At 48.1% G+C, this 20,807-nt stretch overlaps 3 protein-coding genes across 5 annotated transcripts in view; 1 reads left to right on the forward strand and 2 right to left on the reverse strand.

Annotated features, from left to right (window-relative positions):
• Nucleotides 1-918: 918 nt before the first annotated feature.
• CHTOP (chromatin target of PRMT1) lies at nucleotides 919-10,201 on the reverse strand. Of its 3 annotated transcripts, none has more exons than XM_012658657.1 (6): nucleotides 9,814-10,201; nucleotides 8,804-8,885; nucleotides 7,335-7,488; nucleotides 3,929-4,112; nucleotides 2,981-3,118; nucleotides 919-1,327 (listed from the first exon to the last, which is right to left on the reverse strand). In XM_012658657.1, the coding sequence occupies exons 2-6, from the start codon at nucleotides 8,866-8,868 to the stop codon at nucleotides 1,122-1,124; spliced, it is 747 nt and encodes a 248-aa protein (XP_012514111.1). In that variant the 5' UTR covers nucleotides 8,869-8,885; nucleotides 9,814-10,201; the 3' UTR covers nucleotides 919-1,121. The 3 variants fall into 3 exon arrangements, with proteins under 3 accessions (XP_012514111.1, XP_012514110.1, XP_012514112.1); XM_012658656.1 differs by having other exon boundaries at nucleotides 3,929-4,115; XM_012658658.1 differs by lacking the exons at nucleotides 2,981-3,118; nucleotides 3,929-4,112.
• A 1,475-nt stretch (nucleotides 10,202-11,676) lies between these two features.
• Nucleotides 11,677-15,688, reverse strand: S100A1 (S100 calcium binding protein A1). The gene is made up of 3 exons (XM_012658659.1): nucleotides 15,559-15,688; nucleotides 13,432-13,585; nucleotides 11,677-12,020 (listed from the first exon to the last, which is right to left on the reverse strand). Exons 2-3 carry the CDS (start codon nucleotides 13,570-13,572, stop codon nucleotides 11,877-11,879), a joined length of 285 nt encoding a protein of 94 aa, XP_012514113.1. The 5' UTR covers nucleotides 13,573-13,585; nucleotides 15,559-15,688; the 3' UTR covers nucleotides 11,677-11,876.
• Nucleotides 15,689-16,463: 775 nt separating this feature from the next.
• The window catches only part of S100A13 (S100 calcium binding protein A13), a 14,717-nt gene continuing 10,373 nt past the window's right edge, over nucleotides 16,464-20,807 (forward strand). Inside the window, exons 1-2 of the mRNA XM_012658660.1 lie at nucleotides 16,464-16,528; nucleotides 17,488-17,684. Of these exons, the coding sequence (XP_012514114.1) occupies nucleotides 17,529-17,684 (156 nt within the window). The 5' untranslated portion in view covers nucleotides 16,464-16,528; nucleotides 17,488-17,528. The remainder of the gene's footprint in view (nucleotides 16,529-17,487; nucleotides 17,685-20,807) is intronic.

Here is a 20,807-nt window from a genome sequence, read left to right on the forward strand (position 1 = left end):
CTACTATATAAGGGGTAGCAAGACATCATTAAAGTAGCCATAGCATTTTAAGGAGCCCAACAAATAAGGAGAAAGTCCTGACTGGATTTGAGAGAACAATTTGTTATAATTAACCAGAAATACAAGATTCCACTGAAACTGGAACAGTTGACAGAATATGGCTGAACTTAAACCTTTGAGGAAGATACAAAACAGGGTCAAACAAAGCCACTGAGAGGAAAAGCCCAAGATCGGTGTGGGATAAACAAGAAGATAATTGCACTCCAGCATGGGTATCTTCTGACCCCTCCCAGCAGTTCATCTACCACCATCCTCCCATCCTTCTCCCTCTGACCCACCTGCCAAACCATATGGCTTCTTCCTCTATATTGCAGGTGTAAGCCAACCCAATAGGACCCCTTTGGGATACGATATAAAGCCAAGAGAAAGCTTGTAAATCTCATACTAGGATAGAAAGTGCACGTACTCAGCCCAGCACAAATGGTTATCATCTATGTGGGGGTCAATGCACAGGGTAGTAACTTCAATCAAATCAGAGATGCTACCACATGTAACCTGTTATGTGGCCCTATAGCGATGTCAATGTTCCCAATTTACTACACTAAATTATCAAGGTGGCAGAATGCATTTTTGAGCTCCAGATACTCTAAACACTCCTAAGAGGCCATTAAAGAGGATGTAGAACTGAACTCTACAACCTCAGAAACCTAGGCATCACGGAGGATGCTGGCTCTTTCTGGGACTTTTCTGGGGGAGCAAAGAGATGAAGAGAAGAAATGTTAGTGTGTCAGAGCCTACTGACAGTTGAGGGGAGGGAGAGGTAGGAAGAGAGTGTTCTAGCCACGAGGCCAACATATTTGGGTTCAAAGAGAATTCTGAGCAAAGGAGGAAAACAAAAAACCCAAAACCCCAACCAAATCAAAGGAAAAAAAGTTTCATACAACACAGTATCAAAAAGTGAAAGGAACACCTAAATGCACAAACTGGTGGCAAGTTAAGTCCATAGCCTGTTGTCATAGGTCCATCCAGCATCAATCAAGTTTCTTCTCATCTGTTATCTGAAAGTTATTTACAGATGTGGTGACTTTAACAAGAGTCTCTCACAGGAGGGAGGGCAGGCTTCAGTCATTGGTTTCAGGATCTGTCTGCGCCATGTAGGCATCCAACTCGGCATCCAGGTGTCCTTTCGTTTTCGACATGTACGCATCCAGTTGGTTGTCCAGCTGCTCCTTGGTCAACACAGGGCGAGCAAGGGCACCTCTCCCTCGTCCACGGCCTCGGCCTCTGCCTCCAAAGCCCCCTCTTCCCCGACCTATCATACCCCGACCTGGCCCAAAGAAAAAAAAAAAAGACAGTTACAAGTAGGTTTAATGGGTGCTATAGTAAATGCCCCTTAGAGCAGTGGGGCCTAGCTGAGGAAAGCTGAAGGGCAGGGCAAAGAGGAGAAATCTGGAAAAACAGGAAACACACTGGGTAGAAAGCAACACATGGAAAGCACACATAATGAATCCCTTATTACACGCTTATCTCTAAATGCTATTTAAAATTTTTTCTTCTATCGAGAAAATAATTAACAATTATAATTTTAAAAAACCTTAATCTCTCCTAAGATAAATTACCTAATATTTGAGACACACTGTAAGTTCATAACTAAAATACATGCTAGATAACCCCATTTAGTAAGCTAGGGAGGCAGTAACAAGGGCACAGATAATCGGGGATGTAAAGGTAGAGACAGTTTTCAAATCAGGCTTATTGGAGACCCTTCTGGTAAGTTATCTCAGCTCTCCTTAAACTTTCAAGTCTAATGAGCTGACCTATGTGTCAGGAGACTGAGGAGTTATTCTGACATAGGAGCAATGTGGGGAAATGAGGAAAAACATTTTGAGTGCTCCCAGCTACTTCTACCTGATTCTAGTCACCTTATGACAATTGACAACTGTGGTTGTCTCAGAGGAAGTTTCAGTTCATGTAACAAAACACACTCAGCTTTCTGTAAAGCTACTTTAGTCTCTCTCAGAAACTAAAGTCATGGTAATTTGGAAACATGCTATTTCATCCTGAAACCCAAACTAGCTTGCACTTCACTCAATGGGCCAAGTAGCATATAATGGGGGAAAAGAAAATAAGCCCTTGGTTATCAAATTTCCTTTCCTAACAGTTAATATTCCTTGGCAACTTCAAGATCATAAATTATGGAAGACCCATCACGTGCTTTAAAAGGACCAAAGCAAATATACACAGGGGCTACAATAGATTTCTTATCCTGGAGAGGTGTTGTTGGGAGTTTTCCGCTAAGCTCTAAGCCAGAAGGCTCCCATGAGATTTGGCATTAACAGCAACACCATTAAACTTTTTCCAATCTGGGTCATGAGATCACAAGAAGTCTCAAAGGTAAGATTATCAACAAGAGCCAGTTAGTTAACTGATAATAATACCATCTTGTTTTTTGCCTGGAGCAAAAAAAGTCATCTCTAGTTTCCCATAGGCACAAACTTTACATTGAATTAACTTGGCTTCAGAACCAATGCCCAGCTCCAAGTCTCATCACCCTCTTTAACTCTGCTTTATCTTTGTACATCTCCCTCTTTTCTATTCTCATGTGACTCAAACTGGGGTTCGGAACCATGGGGTGGGATGTGTGGTGGTGGTGGGGCAGAGATGGAGAAAGGTAAACCCTAAACTGACCATTTTGTGGTTTTTTTTTTTTTTATTTTAACAATACAATTTAAATTTCCAAGAGCCTGGAAGACTGCATATAATCTGGCTCTGTAATATGCACTTGACTGGTTCTTGGGAAATCATGACAGACTTTTGCACTACCAGCATGTGAGTTTAGAAGATAAGCCAGTTTCAAATAACAAAACAAGACAAACAAAGAAGCCTGCCTATGACTTGAAGCTGTGCAGAAAGGTGGCTCTGAGTTTTTAAAGGAGGAAAATAAGGGGGAGCTACTCTCTGAAGTTGGTAGCTGACTAACCTCTACCACCGATTCCGCCACGACCCATAGCTCCACGCCCTAGGCCCCCTCTCCCAGGACCTCCACGACCTCGAACACCACCTCTTCTTAAGCCCATTCGGGGAGCTACGGCTCGTCCACCTCGGAGCAGGTTTTGACCTTGGAGAGGAGGCATACAATGTATATGCAGGTAAATCCAAGAGAGACAAAGTAGATTCTAACCAAAGGAAGGCAGTGAGGGTTAAATGAGAGTAATTCAGTTAATTTTTAGGTTGGTTGGGGCAAGCTGCACACTGAGTGTGAATGGATTAAAGCTGCTCTTTATTCAATCAATTCAACAAGTCTGACCACAAATCCATTTTTGGAAGAAGCTGGGAGTTAAGTTAATTAGTAAGTACATACATTTAATACATACTGAATAATCAGATAGATGCCTAGCATTGCAGATTTAAAAATAAATGCTATGGTTCCTGATCTCAATACATTCTGTAGGGGACAAGAACTATACAGGGAACAGAATAACAGTGCCCCAAATGTAACATATAGGAAACTGCTATGGGTCTACTTGTCCTCTCTTTTTGCAGATGTAACAGCATTTTACTAGCACCAGGAACACAAACAGTTACAATATAGGCCAGAAGACCCATAAATTTCTTAGATTTGACTTATTTCTAGAACTTGAATGTGCTTTGATTCAAGCAGCAGCAGGGTGTTTTAAAATGGAATGGAGATGACATGAATTACCTGTTGTTATGCAGGTCATAGCCTCTCACCATTGAACATTATCAGAAAAGGAATGGTATCGATAAAAGACATGCAGCACTATTAAAAATATGTGATTTCAAAAGTTATTAATTACATTAATACAAATTCAGGCTTAAAGATGTTAAACAAATGTGTCCATAAGCAGCCCAAGAGAAAAGGGAAAGGGGGGTGGGGCTGGACAGTTATCAGGTACACAGCACTAACCTCGGAGTGACATCCCGCCCCTAAGTAGGGTTCTGGTGGCACGTCCCCCACGCAGTCCTCCTCTGGGCAAGCCTCTCTGGATTATGGGCAGGCCTCGTCCTCCGATTGCTCCCCTGGCCAGGGCCCCTATGGGTCGGCCTAACCGTGCCTGGATGTTACTCTTACCCAGGCGCTGCTTTAAGCTCTTCTGGAAGAAAAGGTGTTGGAGGATTGAGATCAAAAAGGCAATCCAGCAGGATTTGGCAATTCAAAGTGCAGAGAAAAAGAAGCAAGTGAGATGTCTGGCGTGAAGGGAGGTAAACCTGCTGTGGGTGTCATAAGGATCCCAAACCAGAAGCAAGCCTTTGCCTCAGAACATGATATAAAAGCAGCAGAATTTTGATCCAGAGCAGAAACTCTAAGAAGCTTGAGTATGGTCCCATGAAACTGGCATCACCACAAACTACCTCACTAGTTTGGCTACAGAAGTCACACACTGTCAACTGGAACTTAACTTTCAGTAAGAACATTCTATAGCTCAATCCTTGCTTGTGCCTTGTGCTGTTTTTGATCTACAGGTTGACAATGATACGACTTGATTCATACCTGCCCAAGGACTATCATTATCTTCAAGGCTTACTCAAACTCCATAGGAAGTTCATCATACTCTGGGCAAAATTTAAATTATAAGTTCATTCGAATTCTTGTGACTTAAGAACAAGACTGATTTCTCAAAGAGGCCCGTGTGCTCCATTTTTCCTCTGAGTATCTATCTCCAGATGGTCCACTTTTTACCTTAAGATGTAAATAAACACAAAAAAAGTCAAATCTCCTTTCCTTACATTTCTTAAAAATTTGTAATTCCATGTCTACCCTTGCAAACAGCTCTTTTAAACCAGTATAATGAGCTTTAATTCAAAGTAAACATGCAACTCAAATGTATCTCCACAGAGAGCCAGCCAAACTTCTATTAGAACTAAGACAGGTGAGCTAGTATCACAAAACCCAGGACCGTAGGTAAGGACAAGGATGTACTACAGAGAGATTTTCAGTACCTATTCTCAAAGGGTAAACCACATCCTAGAGAATTAAATTACTTTAAAGGAAAAAGAAATAGTATATCCTTGAATGTAACACCAAGGCCCTAGCAAGCCTGGTTTTCTGGAATGCCATCGGTTAATATGAATGAAAATAAATTCTATGTGTCACCCACAAGGGATTACCAATGTCTCTCTTTTTGCAATCATACCCCTCAAAAAGATGCTGTGAGGCATTATTACTAGCTTTCTAGCACAAGATCATAAACTGTTTCTAATCAGAGGGGAAGGCTCTGAACATTATGTACCTAACATGGGTGGGTGTAACCAACTGTAAGAGCCTGTTCTTTCACTCCCCTGATTAACACACAATTATGAGGCCAAGACCACATTCCTCAAGTTCCCATGTGTTCACTGATCCTGACTATATTCATTCTCCCAAGCTTTGTACTTAAGTGGAGAACTGTATAGTGCTAAAAAATTCTTCTCCTTTCCCAATCCTTAGTTGTCACCAATATTGGTCTCTAACATCATAAAGACATCAACTATGCCACCCAGTTTCTACTTTAGAGCTGTGCCCCATTTAAGGTAACCACTAGCCACATTTAAAAGTTTTTTTTTTTTTTTTTTGAGACAGAGTCTCGCTTTGTTGCCCAGGCTAGAGTGAGTGCCGTGGCGTCAGCCTAGCTCACAGCAACCTCAAACTCCTGGGCTCAAGCAATCCTTCTGCCTCAGCCTCCCGAGTAGCTGGGACTACAGGCATGTGCCACCATGCCTGGCTAATTTTTTCTATATATTTTTAGTTGTCCAAATCATTTCTTTCTATTTTTTAGTAGAGACGGGGTCTCCCTCTTGCTCAGGCTGGTCTCAAACTCCTGACCTTGAGCGATCCACCCGCCTGGGCCTCCCAGAGTGCTAGGATTACAGGCGTGAGCCACCGCGCCCGGCCACATTCAAAGTTTTAAATAGCCACATGTGGCTACTGGCTACTGTACTGGATAGCAGATACAGAACATTTTTATCACTGTATAAAGTTCTATTGGACTGCACTACTCTAGACAGTGGCTACTTTCTGCAGAGTCTATACTTAAAGCTTCTTGTTGAAAGGTCCTTTGGAATGATCTGTCAGAGACTTATTTTCAGCAATTTTTTTTTGAGACAGTCTCACTCTTTTGCCTGGGCTAGAGTGAGTGCCATGGCGTCAGCCTAGCTCACAGCAACCTCACACTCCTGGGCTCAAGCAATCCTTCTGCCTCAGCCTCCCAAGTAGCTGGAACTACAGGCATGTGCCACCATGCCTGGCTAATTTTTTCTATATATTTTTAGTTGGCCAAATAATTTATTTCCAATTTTTAGTAGAGACGGGGTCTCCCTCTTGCTCAGGCTGGTCTCAAACTCCTGACCTCAAACAATCCACCCGCCTCGGCCTCCCAGAGTGCTAGGATTACAGGCATGAGCCACCGCGCCTGGCCTAGCAATTTTTATTTAGTCGTGAAAAACGATGGTGCCTTTTGCTGCTTTCCTGAGTCAGGGAGGAATCTGATCACTCCAAGGCTTAAGGTAGCTAAAGCAGAAAGCCTCGTTTATTTTTGGTCAGTGAGCCCAATGGCTCAGGGTGGGGGTGGGAGGGTGTTATATTTAACTGCTGAATTTATGCACAGCCATGCAGTGCTACCAGTTAGAGTCCTTACAGTTGCATGGCATCGCCCTCCAGACAGCCAGCCACAGCTTGGACATATCCTTCCACAGCCACTGTCCAGACTTGCACATAAAGTCTATGAATAATAAAGAGCAGGTTTTATTTCAGGTCTGAATAGGATTGTCTCTCACTGGAAATTTGAAAAAGAACCCACTAACTCAAGTTAATTACTCAGTACTCTTGCTCCACTTTACTGATAAAACTTCAGGTGTTGTGGAAATGAGGGTCATTCTACTCCTTCTACATTTTAGCATTGAAAACCTTTGAGTAAAGCCATTCAAGATTCCCTGCACTAGGGGAGAAAGTATAAAATTATTTCCCTAGTTTGTGAGTCATTTAACAGGGGGTAAAAGATGTTTTAATGATTATCTAAAGCTGAAACAAAGTTTCTTTGTGGAAAAAGCCAATAATCTACATTAAAGGTAAAGGATCAGAAAACAAAAGAGATTAATACTCATTGACAACAGAAACAGGCCACATAGATGGCAGATTCCCAAAAAGAAAAAGACAATAAAAAGTTACTTATCGGTACCTGCCAAAATTGAATTCTCTGAACCTCTCTTTCTTCCAGAGAAGTTTCAGCTTTTGCCCTGAGCCACCTTGTAATCATCCATCACGTCCTGACAGCCTCAGCAGACTGCCTGACAGAGATCACCAGCTGCTTCTGGAGCATTAAGACCCATTCTCTCACCTGCTTAAGTTTTAATGCTGCCTGGACAGAGGGTCTATTCTCCATCTGCTGGGCCAGTCTTCTGTTTCTGGCACTGGCTAGCTGCTGTTGTTGCTGCATCGAAGCCCGAATATTCACTGGCATCGGTTGTTTGTTCTTCAGCATATTAGTAAAGCTTCAAGGTCGAACAAAATGGATGTTTAAATAAAAGCTTTATTACAAAACATTTATTGGCATTTTCATGGCTTGCTAGACCAGGAGCTCCAGATCCCACGAACTTTTAAGTAAAGTGGTACACTTAGATCAAGGCTGATGTGGGTTAAAGACTCCACAGTTTCCACAAACTTGCAAGAATGAGAAACTTAGAAATGCAGCAAAGTGCAGCACATTCAATCAAAAGTGATAACGAGGGCTCAGGTAACAGTTTTTAGAGAGGTGGAAAGTATGAAAAACACGCCATAAGCAGATATGATGACAAGAGACAGAAGATGCAGTTTCAAAGACAAACAAAGAAAGCCTAAATCTTGGGAGACCTGAGGGAGCATTCTAAGGCCAAATATGAGAAAGGGCTAGAGTACCTTCGGATGCACTCATATAAATTATAAGACTGTAACAAATTTAAAAACATATTTGTCACTTAGTAACACATGAATATAGATAGTGACCACGTCTTAAGAGATAAGGAGAGAAGCACATATGCTTCAAAAGAGGCAAAAACAGACACTAAATAAATCTTAGTGGTCTAACATCAATTAATAAATTATTGGCCAAAGGCACTCAATGAACAAAGCTCTCAGAGGTAGAAACTGCCTTTAAATATCTTAACTTTTCTTAGTCTCAAATGATCACTTTTTCTGACTCCAAGTGGTTACTTAAGAAAGTTAGGTAAGTCCAATCATTTTAGAGCCTGTGAAGACACCTCTGTATTATTCCTGTCAAGGTAATTTAATGGAAAGGAAGAGAAGAACACTTAACTGTAAAAGAATCCAAAACAAAAACAAACTAGAAGCAGAATGGAAAGAAAGTGAAATGGAGCAAAGCAAGTGCCTCTTACAAGGCCCAAGAATGACATTCAAGGGCCTTTGGACATATCCATGGCTTGCTACCTGCCTCTTACAGGCCAAACACAACACTGCTGGCCTTGGACTGGGCAGCAAGCCTATTGCAGCCAGGGTACCATGCTACCGTGCTGCACCACCCCTGTATCAATGTAAAAAAAATGTGAAGAAAAGGGAGGGTGTTAGGAGTCTTTTTAAAATATATCCCACCAGATAAATATTTCAGATAGTTTAACATAAAAGTCTACTGACAAGGGGTTTTGAAACAACCGCCCAATTTGTTTTGTGTACCACATAAGATGCAACTAAGAACAGAGGTCTGTAGCCTTCTGTTGGTATTTAGCTTAAAACTGGTTTTGTGCATTGGACCCCAGGGCCAACTTAAGTAATGTTTTCTTAGGAAGGAGCTGAAGTTGCTGTTGGCTGCCTCACCGCTCATTTAGAGACATCTTGGTGGTGCTTTTTAGCACAACTTTCGGCGCTGACTGTGCAGCCATCTTCAAATCCCGAGAATCTACAAAGTACAATAGGCAAAATGAACAAATCACAATTATGGCCACTCATTTCTACAAGGGGAAAAGGCCTTATCTCTGACTCCTGAAGATCATATCAAAACTCATTTCAAGTGCTTAGGTTTATATGGCAGTTACCTCAAATTATTAACACTTCAAGGCCACAGGAAAGAAAATATCTGCCAAAGTCCTAAAAATGGCAGAACAAAATCTAGCTAAAGGAAGTATAAGAGTTTGGTTTTTAATATATAGCAGTCTCTCTCAATCTTGACTGCATGACTTACCCAGGGAGTTTCTAAAAAATCCAGAAGCCTGGGCCCTGACTAATTAAACCACAATCTCTGGTGGTGAGGTCTGGAGATTAGTAATTGTGATGGAAGAAAAGCTACCTAGGTGCTTTTAATGTGCAGCTAAAATGCTGAGAACCATTTATCGACAGTGAAAATACAGGTATGCAGTTTCAAAATTGCCTTTCAAATAAAAAATCAGATAGGGGCTTTAGTAAGGAACTTGGGATCTGGGGGAGGAAGCACAAGTGGTTTCCTAAATGGGTATTCACCTGGGAGTTGGCTCCCACAGAGCCCTCTACTTAACCCTAAAGCCGCCATTAATTTCCAACGTTCCTCAAAGTCCTGTAGTCCTTATTTAACCTCCCTAACATCCTCAAAGTCCTGTCCAGACCTTCAACTTTGCTCAACCCGCCGAACAATTTTCCTTTTTATCCCTATCCCCAACCTTCTTGCTCCATCCCGCCGCCAGGTTCCAGTTCAGCTCCTCCCCCGCGTCCCTCTCAGGCGGCTCCGCCCCCTCCCCGGGGCCTCCACGCTCTAACGCCCTATCTGCGTCCACATCCCACCGCCCTCATTCCTCCTCCGCCGGCCCCTTCCGCTCCCCAAGACTTTCCCCCTCCTCCTTAACACAGAAACGCACCGAAGGAAACGGACGCCAGCGCTCCGCCCGGGGCTGCCACCACGGCTGCGGCAGGCGGGCCGGGGACCGGCCGAACCTCAGTTGACGGTGGAGGGGCTCGGGTTAACTAGGTGGGCGGTTGGTTAGACGCGTAAGCGGTAGATTGCAAGGTTAGTTCGTTGTTGTTGGTTGGCTGTCTAGTCGGCCGACCCGCTTGCTCGCCTGGCCTGCCCTTCCCAGCCTTGCGTCTGTACCACCACAGCTGCCGCCGCCGCCGCCGTCGCCGCCAGCTCCCGCTCGGTGTCCAAAACAAAATGGCCGCCACGTTCAGTGCGTGTGGGACCGGCTAAAATGGCGTCGGCGCAATTACGTCAGTCGTCAGATCCGCGCACAACTATAGGGCGGGAAAGATTCGCGCTACGCCTGCGCAGAGATCAGAGGCGGAGCCCTGGGGAGAAGGCGGGGCTTTAGCAACGGTGTCTCCAGAGTTACACACAGTGCTCCGCCCTCGGAGGGCGTGGCCAGGGTCCTGTGGTTCGGGCTTGCGGGTGCTAACGGTTCGCGGCAGGGTTGCGCTCAACTTTGTGGTGCTGTTTGTAATCTGGGCCGTAGAGAGGAGGTTTCGGTCCCGTATTCCCTCGCCTTCACGCCCTCAAGCAAGGCATACCGTCTAAAAATCTTTACACGGGATTTGCCTCGGTTTCTTCCGGACCACAGGGCCCGCGTAATTTGCACTGGCTCTCCGCTCATGCGGGTTTGCTCTGTTCAGACGGTTGTAAACGCCCAAGCCAAGGCTTGGGAGGCCAATGCTGGAAGCACACCTCTAGCACATCCTGTGCCGGCCACCACCGCCCGTCCGTATTTTCCTCTTCACTTCCTCCCCTCCCCAACTTGGCCTGAATATTGTTTAATCCTTCTTTAGAGGACCTTTGCATCCCTGATCCACCTTCCATGTCCTCCCTCCCCGCGTGCCATGCGTGCCATTCATGTGGATTTTGATGCAGACCAACAAAGGGATTTTCCTTATGCCTGCGTACAAAATAAGGTGCTCAGATGATTGAGGAATGAATGAATGAACACATCTTCAACCCTTCTCTCTCTCTTTTTTTTTGAGAGTCTCACTCTGTTACCCGGGCTAGGGCACTGTGGCATCAGCCTAGCTCACAACAACCTCAAACTCCTGGGCTCAAGCCTCCCGAGTGGTTGGGATTACAGGCATGTGCCATCATGCCCGGCTAATTTTTTCTATATATTTTTATTTGTCCAGCTAATTTCTTTCTATTTTTAGTAGAGACGGAGTGTTGCTCTTGCTCAGGCTGGTCTCGAACTCCTGAGCTCAAACAATCCGCCCGCCTCAGCCTCCCAGAGTGCTTGGATTACAGGCGTGAGCCACCGGCCCCGCCATCTTCAACCCTTCTTCTGCCCCATACGGGCATCAGGACCCTTTCATTTTCCTTCCTGGCACGTGTGTGTGTGTGTGTGTGTGTGTGTGTGTGTGTGTGTACGTGTGTACGCGTGTGTGTGTGTGTGTTTAATGGCCCAGCATCCTTACTGAACTTTAACCATGTGAGGCAAAGGACTGTGGATTATGTTTATTTTGGTCAGTGCTGTATCCCCAGTTTAGCATATGGTAGGGACCTCAGTAAATATTGGTTGCAGGTTGAAAGGAGATTCTTCTGCTTTTATAGCTGAGAAGCTGACATCTCCTCCACTTCCAGCTGGAACCCTGAACCTCCACATTCCTGGGTCGTGAGCTTTCCTCAAGTAGGAAGATGTAATGCACTGTGACCTCTCTCTAAATAAGACCCCTCCCAAAATAAGAGGAGTTGGGAGTCAGCAGCCCTCTCCACCTACTTCCAGACTGAAGAGGAGACAGACATCACATGGCGGGTGAGAGAGTAGCCTTTAATGAAAGATGAGTTGCAGGCCTGGACGGCTACTCTTGCGCCCTTGATGTATGTGTGTGAGGGGGAGTGGGCAAGGGTGGGAGTGGGGGAGGGATAAGTGGGGTGAGGTGGAAGCAGGGTGAAGAGGCAGGTCTGGCGGGGTGGAGGGGAAGGGCGCTGCCCACTGGGGTTGTCTGCTCAACTGTTCTCCCAGAAGAAGTTGTTACAGGCCACTGTCAGAGCAGCAACCAGCACCACATACTCCTGGAAGTCCACCTCCCCGTCTCCATTCTCGTCTAGCTCCTTCATGACCTTGTCCACAGCATCTGCATCCCTCTGGGCCTGTGCAGGAGGAGAGGGAGAGGGTGGTTTATAGGGAGTTGTATAGCACTGAGTGAGGGGCAAGGAAGGTGGTTGAGGAGACTGAGACAAAGAGGAGGAGAGGAACTTCATTTAATTATGGGACTCTCTGCTGCCCTCCTCAAAACACTGGAGGGCTCCTGTTACAGAGTAATCTGCTTAACTTGTTATTGTGAACATCAATTACCATACGCTGAGTGCCTACCATGTGACTACACTAGGCGCTTTACAAGCATTGTCTAATTTAATTCCAATACAAATGGTATGAGGTAGGTTTCATTACTTCCATTCTAGAGAAGAAACAGATTGACAGTTGGTAGTTAAATAAATGTGCCCAAAGACACACAGCTAGAAAGAAGCAGAGCCAGGATTTGAACCCAGTCTAATAAAACCTCAAAGCTGGTGCACCTTATGCTGTATCCTGAGGTTTCTTTATTACGTGGCCCCATTTCTGCATCCTTCATGCCAGTCGAATTAAACTACTGGGCATGCTCCATATTTTTCTTTCTCCTGTGCTTTTGTTCATGCAGATGCTTCCTCCTAAAATGTCTACATTTACTCTAGTAATCTTACAGTGGAAATCCATGGCTCAAGTGCCACCTCTTCAGAGAAGCTGTCTCACTTCCATCAGGTTAATTATCTCCTATAACCCTTTCTGGAAAGCACCCCTGTTAAGGCTCTGTGTACTTACTGAAGTTCATGGTTTACTTTGTTTTGTTTGTTTCATTATTTTGGTAGTCCAGATGATGGGGTCATCATGGTTTACTTTTTTTGTTGTTGTTTTTTTTTTTTTTGAGACAGAGTCTCACTCTGTTGCTCCGGCTAGAGTGCCGTGGCGTCAGCCTAGCTCACAGCAACCTCAAACTCCTGGGCTCAAGCAATCCTCCTGCCTCAGCCTCCCAAGCAGCTGGGACTACAGGCATGTGCCACCATGCTTAGCTAATTTTTTTTATATATTTTTAGTTGTCCCACCTTATTTTTTTTTTTTTTTTTTAGTAGAGACAGGGTGTTGCTCTTGCTCAGGCTGGTCTCAAACTCCTGAGCTCAAACGATCTGCCCACCTCGGCCTCCCAGAGTGCTAGGATTACAAGCGTGAGCCACCGCGCCTGGCCATGGTTTACTTTTAAGTGTCAGTCTTTCCCTTCTAGACTGTGAATCTTATTATTGATGAATTTACACAGGGCCTAGCACTTAACAGGTGACTACTAAACCAGGGCATTTTTGACTTGACCCAGGAGGAGTAGGGGAACCTGGGAAAACCCAGGAGAGAAACCTGAGAGAGGAGGGAGATGGTTGGGCTGAGCTGGGGGTTGGGGGAGAGATGGCAGAGAGGTGCCCACTGCATTGCCCCACCCCTCGCCCACTCCACCCTGTACCCCCACCCTCTGCTCACGTCCAGGAAGCCGGAGAGCTCGGTCTGCAGCAGCTCTTTCAGCTCCTTCTTGCTCAGCTTGTACTTGTCCCCCTCCTTGCCCGAGTGGGCATGGAACACGTTGATGAGGGTCTCCATTGCTGTCTCTAGCTCGGAGCCCATCACAGCAGTGCACCTACCCACCCCCCCAACAATGGAAGTGAGCTGGGGACCAGGCCCAGGGATTCTGGGGTCCAGGTGAGGGGAGCCCTCAGGCCCTGTTCCCTCAGCTCAGATAGCCATGAGATCAGAGTCCCACTGCAACTGATATTTCACTGAGATTTTACGATGTAGGGAAACCCCAACAGACCTAAATCCAGATCTGTTCTCTGTGTCACTCAATCTGTACCTCAGCCCAAGGGAGTGAGGGTTGGGGCATGGAGAGAGAGCCACTGGAGCTGGGCTGGCTCCAGAGGCCTGCAGAGACTGAGGAGGGTGGGGCAGCAGGGGTGGTCACAGGACCAGGCCAGGCTTCCCCTGGCTCTATTTTTACCCTGGACCTTGCCTGCCTCGCACAGGCAAGCTCTGCTGTTGGGGGTGGTGGGCTGGGGTCTCCTCTATAGCCTTGCCTCTGCTGCCCACCCCTAGCAAGGGGTCGGTCTGGCACTTCAGTGAGCACAACGGAGGGGGTGGCAGCCTGAGTAGGTGGCCCAAGACTTCTTGGGGATTTGGGGAGGGAGGTCTCACTGTCTCTGAGCTCCCTATCAGCAGCCTGGGGGCCCCCTTTAGTCCTTCCACTCTGTTCTCTCCTGAATATGTCATTTTGGCCTCTCTGGGGTATACTTCCTGTTGCTTCCAAATTGAATCCTCTTAACTTCTCTGCAAAATTATCCCTTCCATCGGGTGGGTGGTGTTAAGGGAGAGAGGAATGTCTGAGCCTTTTCCCTGGAGCCAGGAGGGGGAGAAGAGACTTGTGGGCCTTGTCCCTGTGGCTGCCCACTCCTGGTGAATGCGGGGACAGTGGGACTGGTATGAGTTGGGGAAATAAAGGGCTGAGTGTGCAAGGTCCTTTGAGTTCAGGGTCTGGGAGAGAGCAGGAGAAGAATGGAGGGGTCTGTTGAGAGAGGGGACTACCACGCCAGGGGGCCTCTTGCTATTGGCATTGGGACAGTCAGGCCCTCCACTGCCCCAGGAGGCAGCTCAGGTGTCTCAGATCAGGTGTCTCCAACTCTCCCCAGGCCTGGGGGGCTGGACAATGGGCCCTGATCAGATGGTATCCCAGCTCTTCAATGGGGCCCTTGTGAGTGTCACCTGAACTCCGGACATGAGAAGCAGTTGTCACAGAGACACAGGGAGATGGAACCCAAGCCGAGGCTGATGGAGAGGATAAGGGGGTACTTGAGGGAGGGATGCTGGTGGCTCGATTACCAGCCCCATCCAGGAGGGGCACCTGGAGGTTGCCTGGAGCCCTAGAGCAGCCTGGGGTTTTACGTGTTTATGTAGGGGCAGTTCTGAGAGGACCTGGGGGCAGGGCAGACAGAAAAATAAAAAGGAAAGAATTGGAGGAAAGAGGAGTCTGGAAGTCTGGGCCAAGAAAGGGGAGGAGGAGAAAGGGGAGGTCCCGTGGAAGGTCGAGTTGGGACTGGGCAGGCACCTGGGGCCCGCTCTTCCTGATATCACAGGAGTCATGCTCTGTCGCCCCCAGGACTCCCTGGGACCTGAGCTCTTGGCAAGGCTGGGTGGGGGTGGCAGAGACTGAGGATGGAAGGTGGGCGGAAACAGCTGTAGTTCTGCTCTTACCCCATGGGAGGCAAGGGCTGGGTCCCCTCCCCAGCCTCTGGGAGATGAGGGGACCTTGGCAGGGGACTTCAGGGCTCTGTGTGGGAGGGCCAGGTAGCCTGGGTGCTCGGTGGTGGGCTCCCCACTAGTTTCCTCATTTACTGAATTCCAGCTCTCTCTGACCCTCAGTTTACTTGCTTTTCCTCACTACCTTCTAAGTCCTGTCTCCCCCAAATCCCAAACTAACCTCAGCGTGGCTGACTCCCCCCAGATCCTCAGTGCACCACAAATGCCATCATCCCCGGACTCTTGGAGCCCTTTGGAAGCCTGCTTTCTCCCAGGCTGGCCAGGCCGGTGCCCTAGTCCAGGCGTGGGGGAGGTGATACTCACGGTCAGCTGGGGCCAGAGGTGGGAGTAGGTTCTGGACGGCCAGTCGAGGCTGCAAGTGTGGCTGCTGGAGCTGTGTGGGGAGACCTGTCTTCAGTGTCCTTCCCCCGCTGACCCCCGCCCCACCGGCTCCACCCCTTCACAGACAGACACCCAGTGGGGCAAGGGGCCAGGAGAGGACAGAGGCGCCCTCTGTCTCCTGGGCTGGAACAGGCTGCCCTGTGTCTCTTCCCCAGCCTTGGTTGCCCCGCTTCCCTCTCGCTGGGCAGGAGCAAACAAGCTACAGGAGGGAGGAGGTGGGAAGGGAGGCGCTGGGAAGGTCGCTGAGATGTTTCTTCCACAGCTGGGCTGTGCAGCCCTGGCTGGCTGTGCCCGCAGGGCAGGTAAAGGGAAGGATTCACTGAGGGGACCCTCGGTGAGTAATTAGTGAGTAATTTAGTCTTGGGAGTCTTCCTGAGGGGTTTCAATCTAGGACTCTTCTATAGGGCACTCAGTCTGGGGTTCTCTGAGGGGTCTTATTCTGGGGGGCCTCTGTGGCATGTCTCAGGTGGGGCCTCTCAGTGCTGAGCTCCCTCGGTTGATTTTTTCAAGCAGTGTCCTCCCCACCCCACAACATAGACTCCTGATTAGATGTGGGGTTGTGGTGGGGTATTGGGAGGGATAGACTCTAGGACCCCCACCGAGTGGGATCCGTGTAGGCAGCTCCCGCTGCAAGTGGGGGCACACGTGGGGCTGTGGGGCTGGTTGGGGGGCCGGGGCCAGATCTGATTGCTCAGGGCGAGGGGCGTGATTGGGCGGTCTCCTCTCTTCAGAATCAACCACGGAAACTTGACACTTCCAGCCTTGGGAGCGGCTCTTGCTCCGGATGTGTGTGTGTCTCTCTCTCTCTCTCTCTCCCCCCCCCCCCCCTTCCCTGTGCTTATAAACCTCAGCTCTGCGGCTCCTGCACGCTTTGCCCCGTCTCCTCGCCCTGGTGAGTCGCGTGTCCTTAACCCTGGAAGGAGCCTGGGGATCCTTTTTCTCCCTAGGCTCCCAGGTCCCTCCCCCAGAGCCAGTTCAGGCAGGGATTCAGGAAGTGGCTTTGGGAGATCCAGCAACAGTTCCTGCAGGAGTGTGGGGGTGTGGGCAGAAAAGGGATGGATGAGTGGGCAGCCCTCCTCTCTGCACCCCAGGGGGCTGTGCGTACTGGTGCCAACCCTTCCTGGGTCGTGGGCGGGCGGCGGTTCAGTGGAGCCCTATTGCAAGCACCCTTGTCGCTGGGAGACAGGAGTGGGAGAATCTGTGGGGTCCTGGGCACAGCACTCTGCCCAGCTCCCCTGAGGACAGGCAGGGGCTGGGGAGCAGAGAAGATGGATCTGTCGAGACCGAGCTAGCTCTGACCACAGTTGGCCGTTGGCCAGACCCTGGGCTTCTCTGCTGGGAAGAGCGGCCAGAGTGTGTGTGGGCGGGCAGAGTGCAGGCAGCTGGAGACCAGGTCCCAACATAAACACTCTTTGGAGACAAACAACCTCATGACCCTGTGAGGCTGGATGAGACAACAAGAAGGGGCCCTTGGTACAGATACCCCGCAGAGGGGCTGCCAGACTGGAAAGGACTCCAGAGAAGGACCCCCAGATTGAAATCTCCTCCCAGAGGAGTCTCCAGATTGAGGGACCACCACAGAGGGGTCCCTAAGACACACCACTTGAAAAGGACCCTCAGACTGTGAGACGTACGGAAGGTTTCTGGAACTGAAACAACCACCCCCACCTAAACTGTGGAGCTGTTGCCTGGTCCCCTGCCCCAAGCTCAGCCCCTGTGCCCTCCCTCTTTCTCCATGGTGACCTCCAGGGGGAGGCCTGAGGTGGCAACACCAAGGCAGGGGCCTTCTGGCCTATTCCTGTGTCCCTACTCCCTGACTCCCTCTCTGCTCCTTCCCTGTCCCCTCTCAAGGTCAGCCTTGAGAGGACGTCAGCTCCAGCCCCAGGGTCCTGATGGCTGCAGCAGAACCACTGACTGAGCTGGAGATGGCCATCGAGACAGTAGTCACCACCTTTTTCACCTTCGCGGGGCAGGAGGGCCGGAAGGGCAGCCTCAGCATCAACGAGTTTAAGGAACTGGCTACTCAGCAGTTGCCTCACCTGCTCAAGGTAGGTAAAGGTCTCTGGACTGAGATTTTGTGAGATGGTGATTGTGGGACACTGTGTTTATGAGGTGATATGAGTACAATATGGTATGATATTGTGACCACAAGGAAGGGTGTGGGCAACTGCATGTGTAAATGGTTCTGGGTTTTCTTGCCTGGGATGTGTGTGTAACTAGGAAAGCAAAGATGCTGTGTCTGCGCCTGTAATCCTAGCACTCTGGGAGGCAGAGGCAGGAGGATTGTTTGAGGTCAGGAGTTCAAGACTAGCCTGAGCAAGAGTGAGACCCCATCTCTACTAAAATTAGAAACAAACAAACAAAATTAGCCGGAAGTGGTGGCGTGCACCTGTAGTCCCAGCTACTTGGGAGGCTGAGGCAGGAGGATCGCTTGCGGCCAGGAGTTTGAAGTTGCTGTGAGCTACGCTGACGCAACAGAGTGAGACTCTGTCTCATAAAAAAAAAAAAAAAAAAAAAAAGATGCTGTCTGTGTCTGTGTAGGTGAGAGTACTGGGCCTTACGCTCCCCGCAGATGATGCTGTTGCATTCTCGTGCATGTTCTGTGCCTCTCTGGTCTCCTTTCTCCAACACAGGGCTGGATCCAGAACTGGCTTCCAGGAGATTCTCAGATTATCAGAGCTAGAAGGAGGCCAAGAGAAAACACAGCCCAAACTCCTCACTTCACATATATGGAAATTGAGGCCCAGCAGTAGAAAGGGGCTTATCAAAAATAAAAAGACAGGCCGGGCGCGATGGCTCACGCCTGTAATCCTAGCACTCTGGGAGGCCGAGGCGGGCGGATTGTTTGAGCTCAGGAGTTCGAAACCAGCCTGAGCAAGAGCGAGACCCCGTCTCTACTAAAAATAGAAAGAAATTAATCGGACAACTAAAAATATACAGAAAAAATTAGCTGGGCATGGTGGCGCATGCCTGTAGTCCCAGCTACTCGGGAGGCTGAGGCAGAAGGATCACTTGAGCCCAGGAGTTTGAGGTTGCTGTGAGCTAGGATGACGCCACGGCACTCACTCTAGCCCGGGCAAAAGAGTGAGACTCTGTCTCAAAAAAAAAAATTAAATAAAAAATAAAAAGACAGCCAGATTCACTGGAGTCCTAGACTCTCAGTATAGGAGGGCCTGTAAGGAGCATCTGTGATTACTTCCCACCCCCTAGGGGCATCCCCTCAGTAGGGTGCTCTACTGGCTCATTCCTTCTCTCCTGCTCACTCTGGGGAGTCGGGATTTAAACTTCATGGACTCTGGGTTGGCATTCCAGGTCAGGTCATTCCAGGCTGTTAACAGGCATGTTAAAATGTGTTAATATGGATTTTTAAAAAATACAACCAGTCTCTGAAATTCATAGTCTTTTTTTTTTTTTTTTTGAGACAGAGTCTCACTGTGTTGCCCGGGCTAGAGTGAGTGCCGTGGCGTCAGCCTAGCTCACAGCAACCTCAAACTCCTGGGCTCAAGTGATCCTTCTGCCTCAGCCTCCCGAGTAGCTGGGACTACAGGCATGTGCCACCATGCCCGGCTAGTTTTTTCTATATATTTTTAGTTGTCCGATTAATTTCTTTCTATTTTTAGTAGAGACGGGGTCTCGCTCTTGCTCAGGCTGGTTTCGAACTCCTGAGCTCAAACAATTGCCCGCCTCGGCCTCCCAGAGAGCTAGGATTACAGGCATGAGCCACTGCACCTGGCCTGAAATTCATAGTCTTTTATCTGCAAAATCCTCTACATCTTCTGACTTTTGAAACTTTCCTTTCTTCTTCTTACTGGAACCTTCAGGTTTTCCACTGAAGGTAGAGCATTCCTTGTAGCCTTGTCAAGCAGTGACTGGTTTTTCTTCCAAATCCAGCTCCCTCTGGGGCCTGCAAATGAAGGAAGTGACCTCTTTGCTTTTCATCACTTCTTCCTAAGACCTCCCAGCTTCTTGGAAGCTCATCTGCCACCTGGTGTCCTTCTTACTGTACTCCTTACAGCTCTTCAGCTCCTGGCTCACTGTTTTTCTTCTTATTGCTTCTGTCATTATTCTCAGTGGCCTCAGCATCCAAACAGACAACCTGGGCCTTTCAATTTTTTGAACTCCTCACTTCCGAAGATTTTTCTGCTGCATCTCAGCATTCCACTCCTCTGTTTGTGCTTCCGACTTTGTTATTACCAAAATAATGCGCCACTTCCCAAATCTCCATCTCAGGCCTCCCTTTATGTGAGGCTCCCTCCTGTCATTCCAATTCTATTCTATCTAGCTCCTCCGCTCCAGCATGTCCTGCCTCCTCTGGTACCTCAATCCCTTGACCTTATCGCTTTTTCATCTTCTATCATCATCCCTTGCCTTCTCATTTCCCTTCTTCCTCAGCTCAGGTTCTAAGGCTCATCATTATAACCACTCCTTCAACTCCCTTGATTCTGTCTCTCTCTGTCCTAGTTGTCTGGCAAAATCCTCAGCCTGGTTATAATAAATCCAACATCTCACCTACTGTAACTTGCCAGTAAAAATCCACTATTCTACACCTGCACTCAGATAGCAGAATCTGGCTGGAGGAAAATGCACAGCCATGTTAACTTCTTCCACTTTAAATCTATAACCGCAAACCCCAAGGGGACCTTCGGCAATGCCTGACAATTCTACTGTTTTCCCTGGTTGATTCCTTTGCCAGTTCTTTCAGATGATTATTTCACAACTTTTCCTCTCTTCTCAAAGTCCAATACCTCTCTGCACATTCTCCCTCTTACTGTGAAATTTTCTCACTGAGAAAATAGGAGCAATCAGAAAACTTCATTGTACTCCCCCAAATCTACCAACTGGTCAGCACACACTCTGCCTGCCTTCCTGTTATGAATGATTTGTCTCTGCTCCTAAGGCCAACTCTCCACTGAGGCCCTGGATGCCGTCCCCTCTCACCTACTTAAAGACTTTCCTGTTGCAATTATTCCTTCTCTCTCTTGCATCATCAACTTGTCCTTCTCTACTGGATCATTCTTACCAGTTTACAGATATGCTATAATAGCTCCCATCTTAAAAAAAATAAAAGGCCTGGCGCGGTGGCTCACGCCTGTAATCCTAGCACTCTGGGAGGCCGAGGTGGGCGGATTGTTTGAGCTCAGGAGTTTGAAACCAGCCTGAGCAAGAGCGAG

Source organism: Propithecus coquereli, unplaced genomic scaffold, assembly GCF_000956105.1.
Source record: "Propithecus coquereli isolate 6110/MARCELLA unplaced genomic scaffold, Pcoq_1.0 Scaffold59, whole genome shotgun sequence".
Taxonomy (NCBI): domain Eukaryota; kingdom Metazoa; phylum Chordata; class Mammalia; order Primates; family Indriidae; genus Propithecus; species Propithecus coquereli.

What these genes read in the sequence shown, in the direction of transcription:
- CHTOP (XM_012658656.1), bottom strand. Translation starts at nt 8,868, where the DNA reads ATGGCTGCACAGTCAGCGCCGAAAGTTGTGCTAAAAAGCACCACCAAG. An exon ending in AAGATGTCTCTAAATGAGCG is followed by an intron (nt 7,489 to 8,803) that starts GTGAGGCAGCCA and finishes TCGACCTTGAAG; the next exon opens with CTTTACTAATATGCTGAAGA. An exon ending in GGGCGGGATGTCACTCCGAG is followed by an intron (nt 3,119 to 3,928) that starts GTTAGTGCTGTG and finishes CTCCTCTCCAAG; the next exon opens with GTCAAAACCTGCTCCGAGGT.
- S100A1 (XM_012658659.1), bottom strand. Translation starts at nt 13,572, where the DNA reads ATGGGCTCCGAGCTAGAGACAGCAATGGAGACCCTCATCAACGTGTTC. An exon ending in AGCTCTCCGGCTTCCTGGAC is followed by an intron (nt 12,021 to 13,431) that starts GTGAGCAGAGGG and finishes CCTCCTGCACAG; the next exon opens with GCCCAGAGGGATGCAGATGC.